Source organism: Mytilus edulis, chromosome 4 (genome assembly GCF_963676685.1).
Source record: "Mytilus edulis chromosome 4, xbMytEdul2.2, whole genome shotgun sequence".
NCBI classification, from domain to species: domain Eukaryota; kingdom Metazoa; phylum Mollusca; class Bivalvia; order Mytilida; family Mytilidae; genus Mytilus; species Mytilus edulis.
The window spans coordinates 22,513,931-22,534,991 of record NC_092347.1 but is presented as its reverse complement, the minus strand read 5'-3'; the positions used below and the strand labels follow the sequence as shown (position 1 = coordinate 22,534,991).

General features: G+C 32.3%; 1 protein-coding gene across 1 annotated transcript in view; it reads left to right on the top strand.

Annotated features, from left to right (window-relative positions):
* LOC139519227 (dual oxidase 2-like) overlaps window positions 1-21,061 on the top strand; it is a 57,671-nt gene that overhangs the window by 32,143 nt on the left and 4,467 nt on the right. Inside the window, exons 17-29 of the mRNA XM_071311169.1 lie at window positions 187-372; window positions 928-1,153; window positions 3,497-3,590; window positions 10,182-10,363; window positions 11,145-11,241; window positions 14,310-14,509; window positions 15,507-15,737; window positions 16,895-16,988; window positions 17,356-17,405; window positions 17,979-18,260; window positions 18,694-18,926; window positions 19,371-19,532; window positions 20,679-20,834. Of these exons, the coding sequence (XP_071167270.1) occupies window positions 187-372; window positions 928-1,153; window positions 3,497-3,590; window positions 10,182-10,363; window positions 11,145-11,241; window positions 14,310-14,509; window positions 15,507-15,737; window positions 16,895-16,988; window positions 17,356-17,405; window positions 17,979-18,260; window positions 18,694-18,926; window positions 19,371-19,532; window positions 20,679-20,834 (2,193 nt within the window). The remainder of the gene's footprint in view (window positions 1-186; window positions 373-927; window positions 1,154-3,496; window positions 3,591-10,181; window positions 10,364-11,144; window positions 11,242-14,309; window positions 14,510-15,506; window positions 15,738-16,894; window positions 16,989-17,355; window positions 17,406-17,978; window positions 18,261-18,693; window positions 18,927-19,370; window positions 19,533-20,678; window positions 20,835-21,061) is intronic.

Below are 21,061 nucleotides of genomic sequence, written 5' to 3'. Positions count from 1 at the left end.
TCTTAAGTTCATCATAGCATTCTAAATATTTTACCTCAAGTTCATTATAGCCTTCTAAATATTTGACCTTAAGTTCATCGTAACATTCTAAATATTTGACCTTAAGTTCATCATAGCATTCTAAATATTTGATCTTAAGTTCATCATAGCATTCATAATATTTGATTAAATGTGTTCTAATTATAGGTGCTGAAGTTTAGTGATGCTATGGACAGACAGGAGTTTATACAGAAGCTGGAGCCTTTCCTCCGTGGCATTGGATTATCACTGCAGAAAGTTAATTTTAAAGAGGAAGTCATCAAGAAAAATGCCACAACCAAGGAACAAAGACAAAAATTACTAGATAAATTCTTCAGAATAATTTGTCTACAGGTAGAAAACAATTGATATTAGTGACATATCCATAAGTTTCAGGGGAGATAATAATATTTACATTATTTTGGGTTATATTTTCCCAAATTAGTCCAAAAATGTATAGTTCTATTTCCAGGCTCCTCACTTACCCTAAATAGTCATGTCAACTCTTGGAAATTTTATGGACATTTTGAGAAAGCACTGTTTTAAAAGTATAATCTACCCTTTTCAGAGTAAAATAAGTGACCAACCTATTTTATTTTTTTCTGAAAGGAGGATTTTTAAGGTGGCCTGATGACAAAAAATAGTCTTGAGTGGTGGAACAATTGCTTTTGCAGGAAACCTCTTTTAAATATATATGGTGATGTAATAATGTCTCCTTTTACCTTTCAATGTTGTTAATTTTGATGTAATATCCAATTTCCCTAGAAAATTATTTTAGGGATGAATATATTTTCTGAGTGTTTTTTCTGCCTTTGTTTTTATTGTATATAAATGTATCAATTTGGGAAATAATTCCCGTATTTAAGGTTTGTTATTGATGTCTCTATATAAATTATGCTTTATTTTTAGGCTTTCAAACATACCAACATGGATGCTATGGATTTAGGTGTCCTTGACATTGAAACATCCAAGCAGATAGCGGATATTCAGCTGACTAGAACAGAATTTGCAGAGGCTCTTCAACTTAAACCAACATCTCTCTTTGTTCGTAATATGTTTGTATTGGTGGATGCTGACAAGACTGGATTTATTAGCTTCAAGGAATTCTTGGATTTCTTTGTTGTTTTGTCTTCAGGTTATTAAAATTTCCTTTCTTGAATACCATCTGTGCAATGATTCATTTTTGTCTCGCTTGACGGAGTCAAAAAGCGAGACATAGGTATGCTGTTTCCAGTGTCGGCGACCTCAACAATGTATTAGTTTGTGATTAAGTCAAGTTTATGGGGAACCACTAGTGGTAGGTCAAAGATATTTGGTATGCAGTTGTATAAGTATTGGCACATCTCATTGCCATGGAGATTATTTGGTCCTGCCCCCTCAGTTATGGTCTATTGACTTTGAAAGTTTGCTTATTTTTCATGTATTAGTTTGTGATTAGGTCAATTTATGAGGAACCACTAGTGGTAGGTTAATGATAATTGGTATGCAGTTGTATAAGCATTGGCACATCTCATTTCCATGGAGATTATATGGCCCTGCACCCTCTGTCATGGTCTATTGACTTTGAAATTTTTGCTTAGTTTTAATGTATTAGTTTGTGATTAGGTCAGTTTATGGGGAACCACTTGTGATAGGTCAATGATAATTTGTATGCAGTTGTATAAACATTGGCACATCTCATTTCCATAGTTTACATGTATTCGTTTGTGATTAAGTTTGTTTAAAGGGAACTACTTATTATAAGTCAATGGTATTTAGTATGCAGTTGTATTAGCATTGGCACATCTCATTTCCATTTTTAGCCATGTACCTTCAGTCATGGTTCATTGACTTCTTCAATTTCAACATTTCCATTATCAAAATTACAAAAAAGCGAGAAATATCTCTGTGATAACAGTTTATTCAATTTACATTTTCAATTTCAATATTAAAATAATACCAATATCAGATTCATTTCACCTTCAAACTTTAATATGATAGTAAAGTAACATTAAATTGATTAAGACTAGTAAACAGAATACAGTCAATTGTGAATGTCTCAATATTTTTTTTATCTAAGTTCAATCTCTGGCTTTCACTGTTATAAATACTGAAATTATTGTGACTTTATTGTGATTCAGGAAAATCTGTATACAAATATATGTATCAGATATCAAAATGTGAGTTCTTATTACCAGGGTTTCCCCTGGGTCAATTATTTTTTTCGCCACTTAATTAGTATTTCGCCAAGTAACATGCATATAATTTTTGTTTAAAATTTTCCTTTTTTCTCCCCCCCCTAAATAAGATGAGTTTGCCCCATTGTTGTCTATGATTATACTCTCAAACTTATATTAGAGTCTACATTGTAATGAATAAACACTAAACATTTACTTTTAAAAAGAAGAACTTTTTTTTAATTTAAAAGGGGGCCACTTTATACTTTTAATAATAAAGAAGATACAAGTCCCGGAATATAACAAAATTCTTGGACATGTTTTGACCATATATATAATACCAGAAAAATGTACAGTTCTTTGGGAAAGTTTCTTCAAAAGAAAAATATGTGCCCTTTTGTACAAATGAAGAAGTGGTTTTTACAACAAAACAAAAGCTTTTATCACTTGAAATTGGTCCCTCATTTAAGGTGTAGTCATTACATTGAAATGTTCTCCCATTTGAGGGGTTGTTCCCAACTTTTTATATAGATTTCTTCATAACGACAGTTTTCTTTTCTAGACTATCACAAATGAAAATGTTGAGACGTAAAACTATATGCTTGAAACACGTTGTGACACTCAAATGACTTTAAAGTACTCTCTCAAATCAATTATCTATAACAAAGTAAAAGAATAAAGTTTTAAATCAGAGATTTTTCTTGCTTTTGAACATTTTTCGTCATAAGTTAACAACAGTTTTCTTTCTGGACTATCATTAAAAAAAGGAAAGGAGACACGTCAAAAGTTTGTTTCAAGCACGTGCGTTGCAAAGTGGTTGATAAATCCTTTATGTGACATGTGACGAACGCAACTTCACCATATCATTTTGTCAAACAATGCAATCAACACCTTTAGTCTTTTGTTGTGGATAGCTATAAAATGCAATCAGCTGATTATTGATTTTCTGTCAAAATCTTCACCAGTTCAAGTTGAATTCCGAATATTGTCTGATCAGGTTATCTGAGAAACTAGAAAAAAAGTAAATAAACAAGATGTATGAAAATAAATCTTTATATATATATTTCTTTCGCCAAATTCTTTCGCGAATGATGAATTTTAATCACTACAATTATTATTTTTTCGCAAATTTCGAAAATAGCGACCGCCAGCGGAAACCATAGCTTATTACGATCCTCTCCATGTCCCATTATACCTCGCAAAAAACTCTGAATTTAGAAGAATATATATATATTTGTAATAATCTCAATCTTGACTTTCAAAACTGCTTTTATTTCATGTTTTCAGCATATAGGCTAATATGATATATTTGATTTTTTTAGATGATGGTGAAGGTAAAGTGGAGTTGATGTTCAGAATGTACGATACATCCAAACGTGGTGTGTTGACACAGAAACAGTTTGCTTTGATGATTAAGTAAGCAAATATAAAACTATCTTGTCCAATTAGTCATTGGTGTATGGTTGTTAGCTTTCAAACCACATATTTTCAGTTCTGTGTTAATATCTGTCACTTGACCTTGACCTCAGTTTCAGGCTCGGATAGTAAGGTTAACTTAAGATATCAGGATGAGGTCTTTTCCATGGTAACTGTTCATGATAGGTCAACAGAATTTGACATGTATGTATTTTTAGGCAGTTAAGCTGCCTTATGCGAGCACCCTAGATTTGTGTTCTACCCAATAAATGCTGAAATATGTGCCATTGTTATTATCTAGCTAGTTATTCATAACTAATTGGACAGTTTTTTGGAAAATGACGCAGTCATTGTTCCATAACTGCCGACCTGAACTTCATTACATTTCTCTGCCTACCGCGCTTGGTTTCGTATTTCCTATTTTCCATACAAACTGGAATCTGCTTGTGTTATCATTGTGCATCATTGTGTAGTATTAAATCAGCCAGGACCCAGTTTACACTGGTTTTTGCTTGTATTCCACTACACTCGAACAAAGTGTTGTAGTTTGACGGGAACCAGTTTTAGAATTTGTAAACTACAAAACGTAATCGGTTATTGTTCATTCCGTTTTGGTGTTTCATACCGACTTATATGGTTTGAATAAGCTTAAGACCCTTCAAACATTAATGTGATAGGTATATTAAAGATTGTTTTACAAAAGGATTGAACTGTTTTACTTTCAAAGTCGTACTATAGGGATATCTGTCATATACGGATTTCCACTCTCACCGGTTAATTTCTTCTTTTACACGTGCTTTGGAAACTTCCTGTTTTAAAATTGTTTTTGAGTGAATTAAACTTATTTTAACAATCATGAAGCGTTCCAGAATCATTTTAAAGCAGTTTCTTCTTCTCTATGATGATGGAAAATAGGTTTTCTCAAGAAAATACCGCAAACGATCGCAGAGGAATTGAAACGTACAAGTCAAGTCGGCACCTGGTTAAATTGGCATCTAGTCAAATCGGCACCTATTCGACGTCAATTCGGCATCCAATAATATTTGTTATAATATTTTCTATTCAACTAATTAATTACTGTCACCAAGTACATAGTGAATATGTTGTTGTGTATTTTGGTAAACCACGAAACGAAAGTGAATATGTAGTGTATAAAGGTAAACAACGAAGCCCTTACCAAAGCTGTTGTTTTAAGGGAGCTACCATTTGATTTTTATGGGGGGGCTAGGATGAAATTTGAAAAAAATAGGCAGGACAGGAGTTTTGAGTAAAAAAAAAGGCAGGATGAGAAACTTGTTTAAAAAAAAAGGCAGGATGACAATTTGTGTAAAAAAAGTCAGGATAATCTAGTAAAAAAAAAAGGCAGGACCGAATAGAGTAAAAAATAAAAAGTCAGGACAGAGATTACAACTAAAAAAAAAAGCAGGACAAAATTTTTCATCCTAGCCCCCCCATAAAAATCAAATGGTAGCTCCCTAACAATTAGACAATTTGTGTAATTGTAAAAACAAGTCAATTATTAAAATAAAATGGAAAACTATGAGTCCCTTTCAATAAATCAAACTTTCATGCCAAATAATTAGCAAATTTAAGGTGTTTGTTTTTCAGTAAAGTTTAAACAGCATTAAACCAACAATCTTGTAAAATGCTCAACTGGTTAAAATAATGCAGAAAAATACACAATATCTCATGTATTAGTCCAAATAATTATGACGTCTGGCAAGGCTATTTTATTATTTTTCTGGGACGCCTTCCTACGACGTTCGTAGGAAGGCGTCCCAGAAAAAAAATTAATATAGCCTTGCGGTCATAGGAAGGTGTTCCAGAATAAAATTAAAAAAGCCTTGCCAGACGTAATAATTATTTGGACTACTCATATATATATATCATTAAAAATACACCAAAAAAGTCATTAGTTGAGAAAAATAAATATATACAAAATGTACATGAACACCCAAAAATGTGAAAGTTAGTATTTAACTCTTTTTGCTTAAATACTGAAAAAAATTCTGGCAACCCCTTTCTTATTTTTACCCTATTGCTTAAAATACTGTTAAAAATATATATTAAACATGGGTGACGAATTGACTATATCAGGTGTCGATTTTAACCAGGTGCTGATTTGTCCAGGTGCCAATTTAACTAGGTGCCAGTTCGACTAGAATTCTTTGACAAATGTTTGAAACTATCTGAGTTTCATTAGACCTTTGATAGCAGTAACAAAAAGATTATTTACTTAATATTTTGTGGGAGAAGGGGGTTCAGACTGTGTGGTATCAGGTCTGTTTGTGCCCAATACATTTTCGCACCCTACACTTTCGCACATTCACACTCCACTCATTCGCGCCCAATTTTAATTCAAATTCAAGTTGAATAATTGGAAAATCATGGTTGCTGTTTTCAATTGCTTTGGTGTAAATACTGAATGTATTTATAGCTTGGTATGAGTAAAACATTGAAGATTTTAAAGGAAAAAACACAAAAGATAATTGTTTTTAACAGCTTGATCTGAAACAACGAAACAATAAAACATAGAAACCAAAATATAGCAATCCACTAATATAACCAAAACATGATAAAATTTATTCAACACGCAGAAACAAACATAGTCAGAATCTCACTTCATTTTGAAACAAGTCAATGAAACAAGTTATAGCAATACACTAACCAAAACATGATTAAGAGTTATTCAACACAAAATAAAACGTTGACAAAATACCACTTTATTTAGAAAGGATTATTATTATTTTTAGCAATACCTTATCCAAAACATGATAAAGATTTATTCAACACAAAAAAAAAAATGCTGTCTCACTTTATTTTGAGACAATGACAACAATTATACTTATAAGAAAACACTTGCTTACAGAGTTATTAAACACAAAACCAATTAAGATTGGGTGCGAACATGTAGGGTGTGAAAGTGAAAGGGGTGAAAATGAGTGGGCGCAAACGTGAATGGAAGCGAACGGACCCAGATTCAGACTATGTACCAGTGAGAAATATACAAGCCTTTCTACGGTATTTATTTGTACAATTCAGCTAGTCTTGACCTATTCATTTGTCTTAAAAAACCAGCCAGTTGTCACCTTCACTTCACACACACACACATATACGAATATCAATTATATGCTCACGATACATGTTGCATTGTTAAACTAATTACGGTATGTGAAAATCAAGACTTGCATAAAAACTATCCCAATATTAGAGACAGTGGCGTCATTTTTCTTCAGAGCTTTCAGCTCTTTGATTCTTACTTTGAATTCTTGATTACAAAAAATATGATCAGAAAAACCTTAAATGATTGTTGATTTATCCAAAAGTTTTGAAGTTGCACATAGGAAGTAGGGCACATTAGGAATCTTTATGTAGTTTTTTATCCCCTGAGATTTTGGCTAAGCTGTCAAAGAACAAATGTATGAAATGTTTAATCGCCGAAAATTTCTAAAGACAAGTAGTTTAGATTTCCCAAATGGCAAAACTGGTAGGAATATTGTTCGTCGTCAATACGTAGTCAACTACGTCAGTAGTCTTAAAATAAGTTCCACTGTTCATGCTGTTGGCGGCAATTTTAAATTATGAGACGAAATTTTTGTATCTTTTCAATTTGGAGGCAGGTGTTCAATTAGCGGTTGTCCGAGCTCTGCGAACTTCCACTTTTGCAGTTGGTCTTTCGACTTGGTTACTAGCTACGCTTGACATGCACGACTTGAGAGGAAATAAAAAAATAACTTTGCAAACCTTTTTACCAAAGTCTCCTAATAAACGATCTCAAAACTTGTTTTTAGCATTATTATTCATGACAGCAATGTTCATTTTGTTCAACCGCTAGCTTTATACAGATAATCGCCGACAAATAATGTGTAAATTTGAGTAAAATCGTATCTGATAAAAACAACATTGAAAACAAAACGGCTGACATGAGAAGAAAATTCTAATATCGGATCCGATTCCGGAAGCGGATATGGGTAATTCCGGGTTTAGGCGATCTTTGAACTTTTAAAAAAATCAGACAGATGACAAAATACATCTTTGCATGGTAAATAAATATAAACACTAGAATTGAAAACCAAAAGATATATGTAAAAGAATGAAAAAACAGAAAATATTTTGTACTGAAAATGTGAGAAACGTACAATTAAATACATTGATGATGAAGTAGAGCAGAATATAATGGTGCAACAGTGCCAGCGTTCTGAAGATCCATAGGTATCCATAGGAAACTCAAAATTACTTTTTGACAAATTTTAATGTCAAAATCCAATACAATGTGAGTCTTTGTGACAGCTGGGAACAGTATATCTAACAATATATATGGTCCTGGTGACAGTATAAATTTTCTTTATCAGTAATAAATGTTGGTAAAGCAAGTTAGATGCTTTTAAAGTGTAAACATATTACTAAATGGTTATTTTTTTTCTCAATTTTGATGGGTCAGTTAAAATAGCTGGAAGTTTTTTATTTTACACATATAGTGCAACTAGATTATATGATACCTGAATGTAAGCAAATTATATGTATGTGGAGTCCTTTGGGGCACTCTACCCCCTCCTGTTTGATAACTTTGAAATGGATGAGATCCCCACCTCTCAACCATATACATTCATGTATGGGACTATATAACTAATCAACTGAAATATAGGGGAAGTCACTTGGGTCCCCCACCCCTAAACCATATATATTCATGTATGGGACAATATAAAAACTCAAATGAAAAATAGGGGAAGTCCCTTGGGTCACCCCACCACTCCTGTTTGGGAACTTTGAAACAGTCAAGATCCCCACCCGTAAACCATATATATTCATGTATGGGACAATATGATAAATGAAATGAAATATAGGGGGAGTCCCTGTGGGTCATCCCACCCCTCCTGTTTGAGAACTTGGAAACGGTCGATCGAGATCCCAAGCCCTAAACCATATATATTCATGTATGGGACAATATAACAAATCATATGAAATATAGATGGAGTTCGTGGGGCCTATCTACCCCTTCCTGTTTGAGAATTTGAAAAGGGTTGAGATCCCCTCCATAAACCAGATATATTCATGTATTGGACAATATAACAAATCAAATGAATTATAGGGGGAATCCCTAGGGTCACTGCATCCTCATGTTTGATAACTTGGAAACAGTCGAGATCCTCACCACGTAACCATATATACTCATGTATAGGACTAAATAACAAATCAAATAAAATATAGGGGAAGTCCCTGCGGTCGCTCCCCCCCTCCTGTTGTTTGAGAACTTGGAAACAGACAAGATCCTAACCTTAAATTAAACCATATATTTTCATGTATGGGACAAAAGAACAAATCAAATGAAATATAGGGAGAGTCCTTAGGGTCACCCTACCCAATCCTGTTTGATAACTTGGAAACAGATGAGATCCCCACCCCTTAACCATATATATTCATGTATTGGACAATATAACAAATCAACTGAAATATAGGGGAAGTCACTTGGGTCCCCCACCCCTAAACCATATATATTCATGTATGGGACAATATAAAAACTCAAATGAAAAATAGGGGTAGTCCCTAGGGTCACTCACACCCTCTTGTGTGTGTTTTGAGAACTTGTAAAAGATCGAGATACCAACTCCTAAACCATATTCATTCCTGTTTGTCATTTAAAAAAGATTGAATGACATGCAAGGTCAAACTCATAGGCGTCATATATGCATATCACTTTGCTAGACCTAACACCTGTCATTTTATTCCAAACTTAGACATCATGGACTTGGGTTGAAGGTGGGAGTCATTTACATTTACTATGGACAGGTCAGTCAGACCTCACTATTGATCCCTGTAGTAGTAAACATTTGTCTGATTTGTGTCTCATAACTTTTGTAATGTAGAACACAAACTCAGTTTTCTTTCCAGGGAAGCAAGTCAATTCATACTTTTACAAGCTCGTACTAAAGTCAACTTGAAATACTAACAGTCAACTAATACAAACGATTACGATCAACTAGAAGAACTGCAATCATTGCGAATTTGTACCACTGCTGACTTGAGACCCATGACCATGAAAAAAAAAATATACTTGATATATACGTTGCTATTGAAAACCTTGATAAAATATGAATTATTTGGCTTAATGATTAATTCATTAAATGAACATACATGTACAATTATATATGAATGTTTAATGTTTGTTCTTTTAAATCTTTAAAAAAAAATTGCAGCAACATTGCCACAGTTTTCATAATTATGTTTGCCTTGGTTTTTGGTTAACTGCCTACAGTGCTTACAGCGCTTTGATTATGCTCTATTTATCAGGATGTCTGTTCCTTAATATTAAACTAAATAGTAGATCAACAATATATGACATGAAAGTTGGTTGTGAGAAGTATTATGTCTGCCACACATGTCTTATAACTTTGATGTTATTTTCCATGCTGTAGTTTTCAAGATAGGATGTATACCTTGGTCAATATACAATTTTGTTTTATTCAACAATATTAAGGATTTGAATTTGTTGTGAGTGGTATCATTAGGAGGGTTTGATATGGCTTTATTTCATATTTTGTTTATAACTTAACATTGATATCTTGCTTTTCAATATATTATCCTCTGTTGTAGGTCTCTTTTAGAACTGTCTGATTCTTCATTGGAACAGAGACAGCTTGATCAATTGGTAACATCCATGTACAGGACTGCAGGAGTACAGGAGGGAAGTGACATGACAGTAGACAACTTTAAGAAGATATTTGCCTCAAAAGAATACGCTCATACGCTAGACAAAGCCACTTTAAATCTTGATGGTAATTAAGTTTGCTCTGAAATTCTCATCAAAGCTTTTTTTTTTTCGAAATTCTGTGCTAGAGATTTACATTTTTGAAACAAGCTATGCTAGGTATATGTATGCATAAAAAGTAAAATCACAAAAATACTGAACTCTGAGGAAAATTCAAAACGGAAAGTCCCTAATCAAATGGCAAAATCAAATGATAAAATACATCAAACAAATGGACAACTGTCATATTCCTGACATGGTACAGGCATTTTCAAATGTAGAAAATAGTGGATTGAACCTGGTTTTCTAGCGCTAAACCTCTCTCTTGTATGACAGTCGTATCAAATTCCATTATATTTACAACGATTTGTGAACAATACAGGCTTAATCATGATAATAGGTAAAATAGTCACAATATGGGTACAGCAGTCATCATTGTGTCACAATCTCAAAACAAACAAATATTTAACTAAATTGTACAAAAAGCATCTATTAAATTTAAAAACCACATGCAATACTTAACGTGTATGATGTCAGAAAATACAAACATCACATAGAAAGAAATATAAAATAATTTTGTCACTTTTGCATGTGATATTGTTGAAAATGCTTTTAATTCAGTCAAATTATCTTCATTTTATACAAATCAATAGAACAACTGAAACAACATCAGATATATTTCAGTGCAAATACTGAATGTGTGTCTCTTATATAATCTGTAGGTCTTTACTGCATAATTGTCTTAAGGTGCCCTCACCTTATTTAACATAAAAGACTTGTCATTCTTTATTTTCTACATGTCTCCATAGGAATAAGTATGCCAACAAAAGAAGAGGGAACTAGATCTGGAGCAAGACAGACATTAAAAGCTAGAGGATCAACTATAGTTAGAGGGTATAATACCATGTAAGTTTATTTATTTCCATCTACTCTTAATTGATTTATATGTGAAAGAAAAATGCAGTTCCTGAAGACACAGCAATAATGCATTAGAATAATATGAATAGTTAGCTCACGTTTCCCAAATGGCTAAGTGAGCTTTTCCCATCACTTGGCCATTCTTCTCCTCCGTCAACTTTTACCAAAATCTTATCCACCTTGAAAGTGCTGAAACAAATTTAACCAATCTGAGCCACAAACATCAGCACAACATCTTACAGGAGTTATTGCCCTTTAATTGCAATTTTTACTAATTATACCCCCGCATTAAAAAAGGGGGGGGGTATACTGTTTTACCTCTGTCTGTCAGTCCGTCCATCAGTCCGTCCGTCAGTCAGTCCGTCCCATGAAACTTTCGTCACATTTTTCTCAGGAACTACACATCCACCCTTTCTGTAATTTGGTATCAACATTTATATATGTCAGCCATACCGTGTGATGCGTTTTCAGATTCATCACTTGACAACTTCCTGTTTACCGAACACTTGTCTGATTTTACACATGATAGCCAAGTTGAAAATTTTCGTCACATTTTTCTCAGGAACTACAATACAAGGATTTCTGAAATTTGGTTTCAGGATTTTTATAAGTCAGCTATACCGTGTGATGCGTTTTCAGATTCATCACTCGACAACTTCCTGTTTACCGAACACTTGTCTGATTTTACACATGATAGCCAAGTTGAAAATTTTCGTCACATTTTTCTCAGGAACTACAATACAAGGATTTCTGAAATTTGGTTTCAGGATTTATATAAGTCAGCTATACCGTGTGATGCGTTTTCAGATTCATCACTCGACAACTTCCTGTTTACCGAACACTTGTATGATTTTACCCATGATAGCCAAGTTGAAAATTTTCGTCACATTTTTCTCAGGAACTACAATACAAGGATTTCTGAAATTTGGTTTCAGGATTTATATAAGTCAGCTATACCGTGTGATGCGTTTTCAGATTCATCACTCGACAACTTCCTGTTTACCGAACACTTGTATGATTTTACACATGATAACCAAGTTAAAAATTTTCGTCACATTTTTCTCAGGAACTACAATACAAGGATTTCTGAAATTTGGTTTCAGGATTTTTATAAGTCAGCTATACCGTGTGATGCGTTTTCAGATTCGTCACTTGACAACTTCCTGTTTACCGAACACTTGCATATTTTTACACTATTAATATTATCCACTTGCGGCGGGGGTATCATCAGTGAGCAGTAGCTCGCAGTTTCACTTGTTTCTTATGTTTTTTGTCAAATAAATTAAACAATTATAATAGATAGATAGTAACTAAATTAGGAAAAATGATCAGCAAGACGAGATCTGCAATAATTTCACTTTGCCGAAATCATCTGACAATTCCTTATTGGAGTTATTGCCCTTCAATGACAATTTTCACCATTTTTTTTCTCTCCACTTTTGCATATCATCTTTAAAACTATATAATAGATAAATAAAAACTTAAATAGCTAAAATGATCAGCTAGACTCGATCTACAAATAAGTATGATGGTCGAATTATTAAAAAAAAATCAACTGGTAGAGTTTTGTGCCTTTAAGAGAATTGTGTATTTCCTGTTTATATACAAATAATGAAATGTGGTATTTAATTTTGCCAAAGAGACAACTATTCACCATGCAGAGATCAAAGACTGAAGTATGTAATAAACTTAAGGTCACTGTTAGGCCTTCAACAATAAAGAAAACCCATATAAAATGTGTTACATGGTTTAATGTGAAATAATTTGAAAGTGAAAAATTATAGCATGATTATTTTATAAATAAAAGAAACAAAAAACAATGGAGCAAACAGCAACAAAAAAACAACCAAATTTTGCTTAATTCACATTACACAGGAATGCTGGAAGGTAAAGAAAATTCTCTTTATTGTATGCCATTATTTAATTGAATATTATTTCATTTATGATATGTATAGCATATACATGTATTTACTAGCATATATTACATTAGTATATAAAATAAATTTGTCTGCTTTTGATTTAAATTTTAAACTCATACAGAGAAATCTATATACATAATAAGAAAATAGATTCTGTGGAAAATTTCAAATTGATAAAATATTCCCATGTATTATCATTATCATTTAGATTTAGTAATTGGCTATTTCAGAATCAATGCAAACTTGATGATATTTTCAAACATATACGCTAAAACATTGTGATTGGTTAACAATGTCATTTAAAACAGTGGAAAGGCAACCAATGGCATATTGTGGTTTTCATTTTGGTGTACAAATAATGAAATTTTGTACAATTCTTTAGATTCTGAAATAACAAATTCCTATCATTTTATATATAACTGTCCAATGAGTATTTATTAGGTATCACTTCTCGGTTTAGTATTCTTCTCTAAATATACAAAATGGGTATTGTAGAATATTTAGTATATCAATGTTATTTATAAAAAACATGAACATTTAGCTGTACTCTGGAGATGGGTCATTTATCATATGCATAATATATATATTTATATAAACATTAAACCTCAAAACAGGTTGTATGAGGAATTTAGATACATCTTAATCCATATTTAATCATTTTAAATCTTAGAAATTTAAATTAAAACATTTTCAGCAAGTATAAGACATGCACAAATGGACCAATTGTGCATGAAATCCCCATCGAAATTTTGAAAACATTAGCATGGATGATAAAGTATAATATTGTGATCCAATTACTATGATACATATATGAACAATTTGAGAAAAAGCTAATTTTTTAATCCTACAAATTATTATGAAGATCAATAAATAAATATTGCCATATCAGAATTCCACACAAAGAAGTTGTGTTTTAATTAATTTTAGGTGAAAACATTCAGAGAAGGTGATGAAATGTAAGGTCAGTTTGTGTTATTATATTTTTTATCAGCATTATTGAAGAAATGATGCAATACTGTGAACACTGCTCTCAAGTAAATGTAAGCTCTTTTGGAGTTATATTGCATTGAGCATTAAAATCCCTTACAGAAACCCATTGATAAGTGTATAAAAACCATTATATATTATTGTATTCAGGAAACCTGGAACAAAGAATATAAGTATGAAGAGACAGCAGAGTGTGAGTGCTCCAACCAATTTTGCCGTGTATCCTAAAACAGCATTTGGACAGAAGTGGTATAACTTCTCACAATGGGTGGCTACATACCAGTTACAGATCTTTTGGTTAACACTTTACACACTTGTATTAGTTGGAGTATTTTTAGAAAGAGCATTTTGTAAGTTTTTTTTATGTTTTGCCATCAGCATTATTTCTTTGTATAAAGTAAAAAATAACAATGAAAACTATAACGATGTTTTATCCCCTTGAAAAGAAGGGTAAATAGGAAGGCTTATCTGGGATCTTTTAGTGTTAATTCAGTCATACAATGGGAAGCCAACACTGGGTCTTTGGAGTGTGGTTATTTAGTCCTTCCATGGGTAGCCAACTTTTGGTGCTCAGATCGTGTTTTTAAAAGTCTTACCAAAGGTAGACAAATCTATGTCTATGGAGAGGGTCTATTCAGTCCTAATGCTTTAGATTACCAACAATGGGTACTTTGTGTGTGTTTATTGCCCCTGAAATGTTGATTTTTTTTTTACTGTTAAGGTATCTTGTTTAAAAGTGTTTCCAATGACCCTGCCTGACAACCAAGATGGCTAACATGGCTAAAATTAGAACATAGGGGTAAAATGCAAGATTTGTCTATTATTTTAAAAACTGATATACAAGAAAAAATCTGACTGGAGCAGAAATGTTCATAAAATTGAGCTCTACCAATTGGATTTATATGTTAATACTGTCTGACAATTTCTAATGGGAGTTATTGCCCTTAAATGACAATTTTTACCACTTTTTTGTCCCCCATGTAACATGGATTTACCAGGCGTCTGTCCACCTATCTCGCCTTGTCGGTGGTCTCACAGGTATAATAAAACTTATATTTTAGGTTTATATTAGCAATATCTCGAAAAAGTTCAATGCTAGTGGCTGATCCACTTTTTTTAAAAGAGTTACAGGGTATGCCCCTTGGAAATATTAAATTTATGGAAATTGGCCTTGCTAGCACTCTCACAGGTACAATTCTTGCCAGACTTTTATAAAATTTATACTTTAGGTAAATATTAGCAATATTTCGGACAAGTTGTATGAATTTGTGTGTAACAAGTATTATTTTGGCAATTTAATTTAAATAGAAAATAGTCTGATTAATCAACATATACTCACATTTTCAGACTATGCCTTTGAGAGAGAACATGCGGGACTGAGAAGACTTGCTGGTGATGGTGTTACTACAACTAGAGGAGCAGCTAGTGCTATGATGTTTACTTACTCAAGTTTACTCATCACAATGAGTCGTAATATGATCACGTTTTTCAGAGAGACATTTTTACACAGGTTTTTCCCATGGGATTCTATGCATCTTTTCCACAAGTATATTGCTGCTTTGGCTTTAGTATTCACAAGTAAGTGGCTGTTATATTAGTTTATAATATTCTTCAATCGAAACAAATTATATGTAATGTTATGTTATTTAAAACAAATAAAGTAATAAATGATTTTGTCTTGCCTCAACAAAGTCCTGGAAACAAGACTTTGGCAAACTGTTAACAGAGGCATCAACAAAGTCCTGGAAACAAGACCTAGGCAAGCTGTAAACAGAGGCATCAACAATTTGGAAAAGTTCGGATTTAAGTCAGTTATAAAGGAACATTCAACTGTTAATAAATGAAATTTGATATGCATTTGTATCAGCATTGACACATCTTGTGTCTATTCTCATTATATTGTCTTAACCTTCAGGGATGGTCTATCATCTTTGAAAATTTTGCATTATTAAAGTACATGAGTTTGTTGTAATGTCAGTTAAAGGAGAACCATTTACAAAACGTCAATGATAATTGGTATGCAGTTATTTTGGCGTTTGCATATTTTATTTTAACTAGGATTATTTTATTTTACTCTCTCAGACATGCTGGCTTTGAAAGTGTTGCCATTTAAATTTAAACATTTACAATTGATATGCTCTTGTCATTCACAGAAATAAGAGGGTCAAATATATAATTATATATACAGAATGTACACAGCCTTGTATCGTCATCACTGCTGGTGATTGGATGGATAAATCTGTTGTAGAGTTGTCACTGGTTCAGACTTACTTATAAATATATATATATCTAGTTTGTTACTGGTTGAAGTTGATGTTTTCCCTAAAACACAGATTTCCTTTCTGCATCAAAATAATGACCACAAGGAAATAGATAATGTAACAAAAGTAACATTATACCTTATGAAAAAGATCTTCATTTAAAAAGAAATACCTGAAATGTGAATGGCATACTGTGGATTTATTTATTTTTGTGGATTGAGAAATACTTGAATTTTTGTATATGTTTGATTTTGTGGTTTTTGCCAAAGTCTGCATACATTCTTATTGAACATTTGTAATTCATTGTACATTAAAATTTGTGGTTTCCAAGTGACCATGAAATCCACGAAGAATAATGAATCCACATTATATATTTTAAATAATACAGTTTTACATCTTGAAGCATGTTTCTCTATATCCTTTGGATACCATTCCATAGCAAATATGTATAATTTTGGGATTATTTCTTTACAGTTCTACATATTATTGGTCATGGATTCAATTTATACCATATCTCTACGCAAGCTTCTGGCGATCTCAACTGTTATTTCACGGAATACTTCAGAGCGTAAGTATATCATAGTCTTCTTAAATAGCACTATTTGTCCTCAAAAGAAAATCTTGAACTTACTACCTTCAAACAGTTTGTTTTTTGAAATGTGGTAAGACAAGTGATAAGCAACAAACAAACAAAACTTGAAGAAGATTTATGTTTGGCTATAAATGTACCATAAACTTGATATCTTTTTCTCTAAATGAAAATAAATACAAAATAATAATTGTCTAACTGAACAGGTACGTTTGCATCTATATCTCATTAAATGAAATTAGTCTTCTTTCAACTAAATCTCATTTAAATCTGTTTGAATTCCTGAGTGTGGAAACTTTCACCTGCACCTCATTAATACAATTTGTATTACGTTTTTCTTTTGTAGGACTGATGTATTAGCCTCATTCCATTATTGGACTTACGAAACAATAACAGGTAATTATATATAAGATTCCAAACTGTTTATCCACCATTAAAAAGGCAAAGATTAAAATTTTACATAATTTTTTCAGATTTCTTTTAGTTGTCTTTTAGCCTTCAATGTATTTGCTATTACCACTGCTTTTTTTAATCTCCTGAATAACATGATATCAGGTGTTGAAATCCAATGAGAAATACATCGTGCTGAATGAACACACACTGATAGATAGAAAGACATACTTTCAAATATATTACCTAGTCATACAAAGATCAGCATACACAAAAAGTGCCCCAAAAATGGAGAGGCATGCACTTAAAAACAAAAATTGTAAAAATAACTGTACAAACAACCGATGGTGGATTTGTTTTTAAACATATCAAGGGGCAAACTTTTCATGCATTTTTAGAGCAAACCATAAAAAAAATACCACAGAACCCTCAAATGATGAAACATTTTTACAAACAGAAACACTAAAAAAAATTTTTATAAAAAATACAGACAAATAAATTTAAAATAAAAAAAAAAATGGACAAACAAGCCTTGTTTTATACAGAAGCGGTCAATTACTGTCTAATCTACTATTTCAGGTTTTACTGGTGTCCTAGCAACCATTGTTGTCATTGTCATGTATGTGTTTGCTATGCCTTATGCTAGAGCCCATGCATTCAAAGCGTTCTGGAAAACTCATAATTTATACATCGTCCTGTATATTTTGATGATCCTCCATGGTTCAGGACGACTTGTCCAGCCTCCATTGTTCCAGTGGTACTTTATTCCTCCAATGATAATCTTTATCATAGATAAGTTGATCAGCTTGAGTAGAAATAACATTGAAATTACTGTTAAAAAGGCGGAGTTACTTCCCTCTGGTAAGTGATACACTATATGAAGAAAGGAAGATGTGGTACGAGTCAATCTGACAACAGCCTGATGACAACACTTCAAGTCATTACATTAATTTCTTAGTTTTAAAGGTTATTTATGAAGGAAATGAATACTAGAATTATTTAAAGGGAGATAATCATTATCTTACTGCAGAAAATAGTTGTATGGAAATTCAAGGACAAATCATAGTCCAGTGGAGGCAGCTATGTAGTCTTACTGAAACTTTTTTTTTTACATATTTAATACATTTTAAAACAGCCTTACAAAACCATGTCTTCAATCAAGTACTATTTTTATTAGAAAAAAACTCATCTAAAGAAGATTACTCGATTTTTTATGGATTGAACTTGTTTAAAATTACTTATAAACCAGCAAAGGAAATGATTGCAAATTAATTAAATGTTTGACTTATTGTAGATGTGACTGCCCTAATCTTCAAGAGACCTGCCAACTTTGAATACAAATCTGGTCAGTGGGTAAGGATTTCTTGTTTAAACCTTGGATCTAATGAGTACCATCCATTCACCCTTACATCAGCTCCACATGAAGAGAACTTGAGCTTACACATCAGAGCTGTTGGACCATGGACCACAAATCTTAGAGCTGAATATGATGCTAACAACCTGGAAACTGGACAAGAAATACCTAAGGTAAATTGACAAGAAATACCTAAGGTAAATTCAATGTTTTCATTGTTAAGAGATCATTATATTTATGAAAAGTCTTTTGGGTAAGAGAATTAAAGAATGATGCTGAGAATTATAAAGTTCATTATCTCAGTTTATGTATTTGGCAATATTTTTTAGCTATAATTGGAAAGACAATTTGTGTTTTAGATTTAATTGGACAGACAATTTGTGTTACAGCTTTAATTTGACAGACAATATATGTTTTAGCTTTAATTGGACAGACAATTTGTGTTTTAGCTTTAATAGGCAAGACATTTTGCTTTTTAGCTATAATCAGACAATTTGTGTTTTAGCTTTAATAGGTAAGACATTTTGCTTTTTAGCTATAATCAAACAATTTGTGTTTTAGCTTTAATAGGTAAGACATTTTGCTTTTTAGCTATAATCAGACAATTTGTGTTTTAGCTTTATTTAGATGGCCCGTATGGAGAAGGTCACCAGGATTGGTACAGATACAAAGTAGCCATATTGGTTGGTGGTGGTATAGGAGTGACACCATTTGCTTCCATTCTGAAGGACATCGTTAACAAATCAAAAATTGATGAAATGAGGTTCCCTTGCAAAAAAGTAAGTTTATTTAGAGTACTTCAAAGTTATAACTAGAACTCCTTTAAAGGGAGTTCAATCAGTAACTGTATGCATTCTCAGCAAATTTTAATATAAATATAGATAAGAGGATGTGCCAATGAGGCAACTCTCCATCCAAGTCACAATGTATAAAGCTTACCAATTATAGATCAACACCAAGCCTTGACTCACACAAAACAGCAAGCTTTATAAAGGGACCCAAAACGACTAGTGTAAAAATGTTCAAACCGGAGAACCAGTGGTCTAATCTGTTTAAAGAAACAAGAAACACATATGAACCACACCAACAAACACCAGCCATTGCACAACAGGCTTCAGTAAACCAATATTTTAGAAAAATCATTTACGTACAGAAAACATTAATTTATATAACCATATTTACTTGTTTTTACTATTGGAAAATGACGATATGATTTTTATGCCCAACCTACGATAGTAGAGGGGCATTATGTTTTCTGGTCTGTGCATCCGTCCGTGCGTCTTTTTTTTGTTGGTCAAGGTAGTTTTTGATGAAGCTGAAGTCCAATCAACATGAAACTTAGTACACTTGTTGCTTATGATATGATCTTTCTAATTTTACAGCCAAATTAGACTTTTGACCCCAATTTCACTGTCCACTGTACATAGAAAATGAAAGTGGGAGTTTCAGGTTAAAGTTTTTGGTCAAGGTAGTTTTTGATGAAGTTGAAGTCCAATCAACTTGAAACTTGGTACACATGTTCCCTATTGTATGATCTTTCTAATTTTAATGCCAAATTAGATTTTTTAACCAATTTCACGGTCCATTGAACATGAAAAATGATAGTGCGAGTGGGGCATCCGTGTACTTTGGACACATTCTTGTTTACTTTAAAGGAAATTTTATGGTTTTTTTAAATTATGTTTACGGTACATTTAATCCTTATGAATACCGGTGGAAAAAATCTATTACTTTAGTTATATCACTTAGTTATATCACAGTAACTGTACTTTCTAAAGGTAATTAGACAAAATATTTGATATGGTCTTATAATTCTCAGTACCATGTAAGAATTTCTTTCTTGTATTAACTGGAAAACAGAATCAATTGAATTGATGACACACATCTCAACAGAATAATACTAACGGATTTGTTTGTTATTGTAGGTATACTTTCTTTGGGTAACAAGAACACAGAAACAGTTTGAATGGATGACAGATATTATAAGAGAAGTGGAACAGAATGATGCCACTGGATTTGTGGACACACATATATTCATTACACAGTTTCAACAGAAATACGACATCAGGACTACCATGCTGGTAGGTTTTAGAACGAATATTGAATAACATATCTCTAGATCTGAATATTGAATAACTTAACTCTAGATACGAATATTGAATAACTTAACTCTAGATCTGAATATTGAATAACTTAACTCTAGATCTGAATATTGAATAACTTAACTCTAGATCTGAATATTGAATAACTTAACTCTAGATCCAAATATTGAATAACTTAACTCTAGATCTGAATATTGAATAACTTA